This window comes from Mycetomoellerius zeteki, unplaced genomic scaffold, assembly GCF_001594055.1.
Source record: "Mycetomoellerius zeteki isolate Tzet28-1 unplaced genomic scaffold, Tzet1.0 scaffold155, whole genome shotgun sequence".
In the NCBI taxonomy this organism is placed as follows: Eukaryota; Metazoa; Arthropoda; class Insecta; order Hymenoptera; family Formicidae; genus Mycetomoellerius; species Mycetomoellerius zeteki.
Genome location: NW_017256500.1, coordinates 3,784,488 through 3,795,644, shown reverse-complemented (window position 1 = coordinate 3,795,644; position 11,157 = coordinate 3,784,488). Strand labels below are relative to the sequence as shown.

Sequence of the window (11,157 nt, the reverse complement as noted above, 5' to 3'; positions counted from 1 at the left end):
GGAATGTCCTTACGTCCAAAACCTTACCTCCGAGCCCTCATCAAATTTTCAACATGGCATTCACGCGGCCGCAACCATTCCGTGTACATATTTCTCTCTCACGTGTGCGCGCAAACTTCCCCAAATAAAGTTCGGAACTTCTTTCAGATTAAGTGCGATCGCTCGCACGTGTGCAAACTTTCCCTTGACGCAAATCAAGGGAAGTTTATTAGGCACAATCTCTCTCTCTCTCGTTCATTACTTTGCTACGCCTATTTCTTATAAAATTATAGCTTAAAATAGACATGCAATTGGAGGAATAAGGATCTGAAAGAGAAAATTATAGGTCTGTTTTTTTATTCCTGCACCAGATACCCTATATTAGAACTCTTTCTCGCCTTCGTCAAATATCAAACATATATCGATCTCAAGTTCCAAAGGTGTACCTACTAGTATACCTACAGTTCAACCATAGAAAACAGATCTTATATTAACTTCAAATTTAGAATTAACGCTATGCATGAACGACATATCTCGTAATGGGTGAATTTTAAACAGATTATGTAAATGAATAATTCATAATATGTTTTGTCATATGTCTGGGAGAGGAATTGTCAGATATCAAGTAAAATGAAATGTAAAATATATATTACAAAGTTATGCCGGAATATTTTCATAATATTTTATCAAATATTGAGGAAAAGCTTTTTTCAAATATTTAATGTAGTTTTATTATAAATATTACTTATAACTGTATCGTAATATTCCCTTCACAAAACGACTTAATTTCATGCTTCAAAAGTACGAAAGGTTTTATACAAATTTAATGCAGCGTTAGATATTGGAGTTACAGAATTATATGAGTCTGCGATAATTTTTGTTCCTTTGTTATAATTAATTCCGCAGGAATAATAAGTCAAGATCACTATAGACGAGCTACCGGGGATCATATGAATATTTATTTCAGTTTTTCGATGCTTCACGCGTAGAACCAATAGGGAGTTTTTGCAATAACGTGAATCCAGATACGGTGAACGCTAAAGTCATGTTATCCTTTTCTTAATTAGTCATTAAGAAGAAGATAACCTGACTTTACCGTTCACCGTATCTGGATTCACGTTACTGCAAAAATTCCCTAATGTCTCTTAATAAAGGGAGTTCCTCGTTAGCTGGAAAATTATAGTTCACTTGGTTGGCTTAATATTTCATGAGTGCCGATACGTCTTAATTGTCGCCGTTGATGCTTATAAAAGGATGAAACAGGTCACTTCGGGTATGCAAAGTTTAATCGGGGGCACCCGCATTAATAACAAAGCCATCGAATCGTAAACGCGACATTAAATATTCTCGTACCATATACGTTATACTTGCATATTCGACTACCTGACATATTCGATATTCGTTGCACGGCACGAGATTTAAATATATCATTGAGACGAACACGTCTACGTGCGTATATGTCAGAGTGGAGGTGGATCGATACGGCGCGTAAGAGAACCATAATTTGCAGGGACAAAAAAGGAAAAAGAATAGAGGAAAAAACCTGTTATCAACATAGCCGTGATGCCTTCTTTATAAACGAAGAGGAAGGAAAACTCTCAAGATGTTACTCCTCGCATGAGCGAATTTTATTTGTACGAGTCAAGTCCTATTCGACGAACGCGAATAACGTTTTCGCGACAGTAATCCAGTCGCGTCGATACCGAACTCATTTACCCCTATCCGTACATTTAGAGGAAAGAAAGAGAGAGGGGAGATAAACAGAGAGTCCCTCCTGCGTGTCGGACATAAAGTCCGAAGTTCTGGAGCGCCTTCGATCGGGAATTCATATTTCATATGCCAGTCGCCGTATCCGTTCCAGAATGTGAAAGAGAGAGAGAAAGACGAGACGGGATCGTTCACGGCGCCTCTGAAACTCGGTCATCTATATTTCAAATCGTAGCGAGCAGTGGATAGATTATCGTCATTGAATGTGCGCGAGGAGAGCGCGTCCTCACCGTCGCGTCTCATTATACAAGGAGAAGTCGCCGGCGCGAGTCAGACGCAAAAAAGTTTCGCTCGCTCGCTCGCTCACTCGTTTACTCGGAGGGGAGAACGGCTCGTGAGAGGCGCTTCGCTTTGTGCGCACAACTTTCAGCTTGCCGTCCCGTCCATTTGAGCCCCTTGCGCGTCGTTTAATTCGCCGGGATTACGAACAACCGCAGCGTGACCGTTAATTATGACGAGCCGTATAGAAATAATGCCCAAGCCTTTTTCTCTCCTCAAAAGCACATAAACTTTTCGCGTGAGCCTCAAAATCCCGCCCGAAAAATATGGAGAGAAAAAGGTGAGCACCACCAATATCTGTTCATGACGTGACCCTACAATAAACGTTCGTAATCGTTGAGTTGGTAACCATAGACTACACGGAAAGTACAATTTTGAAATATCTAAAAATCTTATTAAATATAAAACTAAAATATTTTTGTTGGATCATCAAAATAATTACAATTAACGTTTAAAAAGAAGAGCATTAGGAGTCGATGCGATAAGCAATTGGCAAATTATAATAAAAGCTCTTTAATAATTCAACGAAATAGTACAGTCGCAAATCTTTACTAACCGTACGTTAAGTTTCGGTTCCAATAAAATAATTACAGTACAGATCGCTCTAATAATATTGCAGCAACATTGATCGGACCCGGGAAATTCGAAAGCACGGAGGATCGCGGAGAGGAAGAGGGAAGTGCCAGACAGGAAGCAAAAATTTCACCCGGATTTAATCCTCTCGCGAGCGAACGGCCGAGTGATCGGAAACAGGCAGGGTGAGAGAAACCAATTCGTTATCCTGGCGTAATGATCTCGCTGAGAGGATCGTCCCGTATTCCTGTTATTTTTGAATATTCAAACCTAAATTACGATTAAATTTCACTTTGCTGTTTGAATATCAAATATCCAGCAGCTCGGTTTGAGCAGATATGTGTTTAGTTCCATTACGCGATTACGTGTACATAGAAGTTATATATTATTTTGCTAAAATAACGAAATATTTAGCTATTAGATGCAGATCTGAAGATAATTTTGTTAGAACATCAAAACAATTATGTAGGAAATTCAAACAATTGATAACAACGCTGAAAAATGTTTTGACATTCTAGCCACCAGTTTGACTAGCCTACATAATTATTTTGATAGTTTAACAAAAATATTTTCAGATTTGTATCTAACTAAATTTTTAAATACTTCAGCAAAACCACACGGAAAAAAAAATATTTCTAGCCACAGCTAATTCTGATTAGCTGAAATTGCATTAACTAATATAGCTATGAAATTTGTTAATACATACAAAGGATTTACTGCTGTAGCTAATATAAGGACATGACAACAAAATATGCATGTCTGTTACAGTCAATTTATTTAGCAACATGAAATTAGTTGTCATAGTTATCGGATATGTCAGTGTAAAGGAAAATTGTCTTTATCACAGATAAATATGGTTTGCTGAAACTGTACTTGCTATCAAATAGTCTGCTACACAGAAAACGCTGCAATGATCAATATATCGACATAATAATAAAATGCTTGTCTGTTACAATGATAATATTTAGGCTTCACAACTAATGGAAATTAGACCTCGCAGACACGACGTTAGGTATCCATATAATATTACTGAATCCAGGGTTGGGAAATTTAACGCTGCGAGAGGTTTCTTACATTTCTTACGTATAAAAACGTATAAAACGTATATTATATACGTTAAAATTCTAAAACTCATCTTAGTGAGCACTGGTGAGCATTGTATAATTGAACCACTGGACCAATTAATATTCATCTTAAAGTCATTTTGATTTACATACCTTCTTATTAGTCTAGCAGCTCTATGCTAGGCTTATAGTGATATATGAGCTATGTTCCAAAATTGAATGCCTGTACTGAAAATCTATAGTGCACGTAACGTAAACTGTCGCATTTTCAGTGTTGGCAATAAATTTGGAACACAGTCATGGTATTCTTGGATCTGTTCGTATTGCTTGCACTTTTCCATTCAGCAACTTCGTTTTCGCTCTTTTCAACGCTCAAACATATATCTATCTCATTTTAAGTTAAAAAATTTGAGGATTTCAAGCAACGCGACACTGCAAAGTGCGAACGGTGAAGCGCCATTTTACTACATGGCTGAAACCTACGATATATTATACATAGTTTCATTCATGTATGAAACCACTCATAATACGTTGAGTTCGATACGTGCCCAACCCTGACTGAATCTATCTGCCATACCTAATATACCATAATTTTTAGCTGTGGCAGCTAATCTTTTCTTTCCGTGCATCCTTTCCCATACACGCGGAAGCTTGCAGCAATATTGCTGCAAGAATAATCTATACTGTATGAATTTTCACGTACTGTCTCATCAGATATTGCGATCACGGGAAAAATATATATTGTGTCTCAGCGCAAACGACAGACGATCATTAAAGAAAGTAATTGTTTCTCGTCACCGCGCGCCGTGAGAGATTTGTAGGAGAACTCGGCTTACGTATATACGTGTATCGTCTCTTGGCGGTGTAAACGGAAGAAGGCGAGTCTCTCCCTTATCTTTCCAAGCCGTTCTCTACTATATTACTTTCGTACGTTTCTTTTCCGCCGTGAGAATACGCCATATGCCGGCGGCCAGGGTAACGCGGACGGGCGCGCGACTTCCAGCATCGAGGTCGCGTGCGCGTAATCGTTCCGATTACCTTTGCTTATTGTTGCATTATGATGTAGGAAAAGTGCTCTTAATTAAGCGGTGCGTCCTAATTGATCTCTCCCGCGTGCACGTAGCGTCCAGCCGCGATAACGGTCGCGACTACTAACACAGGGATTTGTTGCGATATCAATTGCGAACGTAACACTACCACTAACGTCAGCGGTGTGACGTTGAAATTTAATGAACTTGGACAACTGTTCAAGCTAACTGCGCCAAGAGCCTCTCTCTCTCTCTCTCTCTCTCTTGAAAAAACTCTGTTTCTTAAACTGCTTATAATAATTATAAAGAGCTTTGTATGCGGCTGTCAGCCGTCTCACAATGACAATAAATGGCTAGGAAATTTCCATAGGGTCGACAATAAAGTATACGGTTGTCGCGAGGAAAATTATTTCTCGAGAAATTAAATCTCTTGAATAATTACAATCTGAAAAATTGTTTATATACAAAAACTATTAATTTGATTAAAATTTTTTTTTTATTGAATAAATATTTATTTATTGTAACTTTATGTTTACTTAATACTATTCAAAGAAATATGTATTAAGATTTAAGTAAATTCTTTTTCAGGATATTTTTTAAAGAATCCTATAATACATGTATACATCGAAAACGGTATTTCGTCGCTAGAAATGTGAATTAATTGTGATGTCTATCTGGAGTAACACGCTTCGTTATCGGTGATGTACTGACATATTCACGTCAACAAAAATATATAGATATGCATCAATCTCTAAATTGCGCAGTTGCGCAGCCGAATAAATTACGTTGGCGTTAAACCATCGTCATGAATTTTGCATTCCGTTATAATTACTAACCCAAGCCTCATAATCTTGCTCACGTGGACATCGTGACGCTCGTACTGGATGATTTACTCGACGATATTCGTTATTTTTGCAGCAACACGTGCGTGTCTATTATGCGCAGAGAGATCGATCGAGACGCGACGGTGACGTCGCATTTTGCATCCTCCAGAACTCTTTCGTCGTTTCCAGGAAAAGCACTACGCCCGCGTTATCCTTGCGAATATCGAACCTCGCAAAGGTATGCGCATAATTCCGCACATTCGTTTCTGATTTCGTAACTGATTTCGTAAAGAAGCAATGTACTGAGCACGTGCGCGTCCGCGGAAAAACCCATGCCGGTGTAAACAATCCGAAGCTTGTCCATTGTTTGTGATAATTTAGTCAAGTTATTTATAAAAAATAACAAAAAATATTGCTTTTATGATTATACATTCAAATTATTCATTTTACATGTCCTATGTATGAATTTCTGCACCTTTCTTACTGGAAAAAGTTAAATTTTAATAAATATTTGTTTTTATAATTCTAAATAAATATTTACAAAATGTAAATAATAATATATATATTTCATTGATATAAAAATAATTAATTTGAATTAATTATTATTTTTTATTAATTATTTTATTATTAAATTATTTTATTAAATATTTATTTACAATAAATGAATGTTTGCTTAGTACTATTCGAATATGTATTAAAATTTACATTTTTTTCAGTGTACGTATTTTTATGTTCCATTGTATCTTCTATATTTCACACAACAATATATAATTAATTGATTTTCTACATTTCAATAATAATTATGACGTTATAAAAATTACATAAATACAAGATGGGAAAAAGTAGAAAATTTAGTATAATCGGCGGAGTGATTCCTTAAATAAAAATAAGTTGCAAGAGTGTAGAATAAATTCTTTTTGCCTGAAACGTTATTCTGAGCAATTTCTTTTTTAACGAAATAAAAATTCACCCTGAAATATTTAAGCACTAAGATCCGCTTTGACCCAAAAAAAATAAGGATTATTTCTTTTAATTGAAATTTAATTATTTAACAATTTAACTATTTGTCATATGTTTTTTAACTGTGTCACTCGTAAAATCGCGTGGAAGTTAAATAAACATGATAACGTGTTTACAGTATTTTTCCATAAACCATATCTTAATTGAAGTGCACGTATACTTCGCGATTTTCAAACTTTATTTTCTTGGAAACAACTTCCGACTTAATTTTGTACAAGAAATCACTTTTTCCTTTCGTCTGATTGTATTATATCGTATATAGTTGTATATAGTTTATCCCTATAGCCTGAATAATATAATTTTTTACAACATAGTACAATATAACGATAATTTCATGTATCAATGTCGACGGAAGTAATAAAATGCAATCCTGTTTTTTATTTGCAGTCAAAAAAGGCAACAGCAGCAGCAGCAGCAGCAGCAGCAGCAACAACAACAGCAACAACAGCAACAACAGCAACAACAGCAACAGCAACCGCCACAGTCACAGCTACAGCAGCAGCAACAGCAACAGCAACTCGCCTCCTGGCACAGGACTACTCTCGCCTCCTGACCACCGACCTTGACCTTGACTGCGAGTCCAGCGATTCTGAGAGGCTGAAGGAGAAAAGAAAAGAACCGCGAGATGTACGAGGAACGCCGCGACGCCACTTCTTACGCGGTTTCGGCCACTCGCCGAAGGCTGCTCACGCAGCGAGGCAGAGAAATGCGGATGAAGAAACGCCGGCCGGCGAGGACTTTTCGCGGAATAACCGCTGCTCGACACCCGCAGAAGCCCTTCCCCTTCGCGGTGGTGTAGTCGAAGCGGTCGAATTGATTTCGTTCGTGTATCTTGTTTTACCCCGCCGTTAGTCGCTCGTTATTATACTTATATTTGAAATTATTGCGTGCGTATAAAAAAAATTCTTCTTTTGGAAAATAATAATGGTAATCTTAAAATACCTGTACTTTATTGAGTGTTGAATAATATTGTATTTAAGATTATATTTAAAGCTATGATTATTATATAATTTTTTACGCACGATAATGAAGAATAGAGATAAAAATATGTACGAGCGAGACTGACGGTGTTGTTAAAAGATTAATTACGATACGTAATCTTAGTAAACTCGGTGAACATTCGTAAATTATATAAAGACGTAAATTATGTGATAAAGTCATACGCGAATGTAGGCGATAACCGATTAATAGAGTAGATTAGAGATAATGTATTTTGACTGAGGAACTCGGCAAACTTCTTAGCGAGTTCAAGTCGAAAATATATTTTTCTGTTGGACTTTTTGTACTGACAAAAAGACGTATTCTCATATCTGTGCAGAAACTAATGCCAAGCTGTACTAGGACCAGTCACCAGTATCAAAAAATGTACACATCAAACGGACAATTATGAAGACTTATGCAGCAAGCATATTAACTATAATAAAGTTACAGACCAGAACGCTGATTAATTTGTCATGATGTGCAATTATAGGGGATACAAAGAAAAGATGTCTCTTTGATGTGGACTCTATTAATGTGATGTTTTATAAGACTACACCACTTGCTTCTACGATATAAACTCCGCGGTTTTCTCTCTCATCGTCATAACCCCGTAGAAGACCCTTGACACAAGTGCAATGACATGCGAACGCCGTGATGAGGCTCCTCTGTTTTCGTATTTAATATACTATCTGTTTCATAAGTAAAGCTAAAGTTTATCTGTTACTAATTATTTAGATATGGGTTAAAAAAATTGTGTGAGAGGTAGATCAAGTAATCAGCTTATTTTTCAGGAAGAGATAGAGATTATACAAAAACCTTAATGAATCTCTCTAAGAAAGGATTAATAATAATCAAATTATAGATACAGTTTTATATTTCATTATAGACACAGTTTTATATTTAAAGTTGTATACAATTGTTTTATATTACTTAGTGCAATGTCTTTTGCTTGCTGATTGTTATCGTTCTGGTTGTTATTTTGTACAGTCTGTTACCAACTTACTGTTAATATACTACATGTTCATGTAATATTTTTATTTTTGCTCGTCACGGCGATCGTAACTAGTCTCCCGACCTGGCGTAGTAGAAATTAGTGCGTCACGATTAAATATTTATATCCATGACTTACGAGCCGAGTTTACACAAGCAGCGATATTTTCCATCTGCGCAATTAACGACGATGCATTTTAAGCCTCCGTGCTCCGATAGTTAGACTTTCCGCATTTAATTTCCGTCGTAAAATCTCGTTGCTCTCCGTTGCGTTAAATTTTACGAAACGTCGAATATAACAGCAAACGAGCTATTCTAGAAATCTATCGATGCAATTCTATTTCACGGAAAATTACATTGATATTTATTTTGGTCGGCGTTTTTGTTTCTATTTGCCAATTTAATTCGCAAACATTGTCTTCTCGCTATTGTTTTACGATAAAGCACCTATGAAAGGAAAAAAAAATTCTTAATCGCTTACGGACAATATTTACTTAGATATAAAACAAATATTATGCGCGCTTTTGTGTAACACTTCACACGATAGCGCGACGAAATTTATGATTTTAGAAGCAATCAGAATTTATATCAAAGAACTTAAGATTTATCCGAGAACTTTTTACACGATTGTGTCTTTATACCCTATTTTTATTTCTTTTGTTGTATCACTTCTTTACGTACGATGCGCGATAAGTGGTGATATGGAAAACAATTATTTTAAATGCGGTTTGTCTAGTTTGTTCCGGTTAAAAATATCGCAAACGTTTTAAAAAGGATCAAACTAATTACGACTATTTTACTCACTTATCATTTGTGTACGCACATATGTATACACACGGTTATTTCCATTCGAGCACCGGAAAACCTCAAAGAAAATAATATATCAGAGATGCCATTTCGAAAATAGTCACGCTTTAATATCATGTCAGAGTCGGCCATTTATTACGTAAATGTATAGTTCTTATTTTATACCGTTGCTCGCATTATGGAATGAAATTCAATGTAAACGACGGAAGACTTGCTCATAGAAGGAACGAAATTTTATTGAAATTTCTAAAAATTTAGCTAAATACAGATTTAAAAATAATTTTGTTGGACCATAAAATAATTATGTAGGAAACTTAAATATAATGAGTATATAATGTTGCAAAAAGTTTCTAGCAACCAGTTTATTTTGATAGTCCAACAAAATTACTTTCAGATTTGTATTCAGTTAAATTTTTAGATATACTTCAGTAAAAAACCGTTCTTTTCATTTTCTTCCGCTGTTGCTGGTGTAAACTCGGCCACCACATCGAAAAATTGAGCGCATTGATCCTTTGCAATTCGACAGATATACTATACAACGATTCGTCTTTCGCAAAAAAAAATATCAATAATTTTTGACAGATCGTTTAATTTTTATATGTTACGAACGTATGTAATATGTATCTTATAATGTATTTCCCATGTTATATAATTCCCACAAAAATATCTGAGAAGGCAAGGATTGAAGCGCACGGATAAAAAAACAAAAAAAGAAAAGAAAAAAAAAACAAAATGCTTATATAGCGTGAAATACGTGACGAGAATAGGTGCTATTTGATAGTTAAAAAAGCGAACGCGGGGGACGAAAGATAGCGAAGAAGGCCCACGACGAAAGCGTGTAGGTAGTTCATTTATAGGTAGAGAAAAGGTATTTTATACGCGATGTATTATACACGCGCGTCCAAACAATGTGCCCATGTGCACGTTGATATATATGAATACACGAAACACCATTGCGCGCGATACCGATTACCGTTTTGTCGGAGTTGAAATCCGATTATACTCAACATCGCGACGAAGAGAATTCCTCGCAGTGAGTCGTCGCAGCATTTGGCGCAGTTCTCATGCTGGATTTATGCGTCTCCGACGTGGATTAGTGTTTGTCAACGAAATTCCGTGGTCCCATTCGTGAAACATGTATCCCACGACACCGTAAATATTTTGAATTTCGAGTCAGTTTAAATAAACCACGCGATATCGCATAATTGAGCAATGAGGAACATCCAAATAAGTCAATTATGAAATGGAACGTAAAGCCGAGAATAACATCAGATATTATATTTCATAATATCTTTTTTATCTCAAAATTAAGTCACTTCAAATATTTGATGCAATAATGTTTGTGTTACGAAAATACGACTATACTCTGTTCAACGAGAGAAATGACCTCGGATCGAACGAAAACTCCGTTTTGCGCAGGTCTTCACAGCATTGTACTACAGTTTGCAAATATCTCGTACCAGCGGATGTCATCACAGTATTAGATTACTTGGACTTTATTTATTTATTTCGTTATAGTCCGATGTATCGCCTCCTATGCGCAGACTGAAATCATTCTCTCGTTGAACAGAGTATACGTACGATGTAATGATAAAAATTGCTTTGGAAACCTCGGTTCGAATTTCAGTTCTGAAATGAAACGCATCAACCGATCCATCTAACATTTAATACAGCGTGGGATACATGGCTCACACGATCGTGGAGAAAATTCTCTTTCTCTGACTATATATCTGCCAAAGCTACGATCCAGAGAGAGTGATCAGAGAATTGTCAACTATTTAATTATGCGAGTCAATAACTATAAGCATCGGTAATTGAATTAATTACACACGCGCGCGCGTCCTC

The 11,157-nt window shown here is 36.2% G+C and overlaps 1 protein-coding gene across 2 annotated transcripts in view; it reads left to right on the top strand.

Annotated features, from left to right (window-relative positions):
- Window positions 1–6,945, top strand: part of LOC108720848 (uncharacterized) — a 23,747-nt gene extending 16,802 nt beyond the window's left edge. The window contains exons 2-3 of one of the 2 annotated variants that reach the window (XM_018445088.1): window positions 2,645–2,783; window positions 6,922–6,945. In XM_018445088.1, the coding sequence (XP_018300590.1) occupies window positions 2,645–2,741 (97 nt within the window). In that variant the 3' untranslated portion in view covers window positions 2,742–2,783; window positions 6,922–6,945. Of the gene's footprint in view, window positions 1–2,644; window positions 2,784–5,608; window positions 5,685–6,921 lie in introns of those variants that run through there. The other variant, XM_018445089.1, reaches the window with a different exon arrangement.
- The last annotated feature ends 4,212 nt before the right edge of the window (window positions 6,946–11,157 follow it).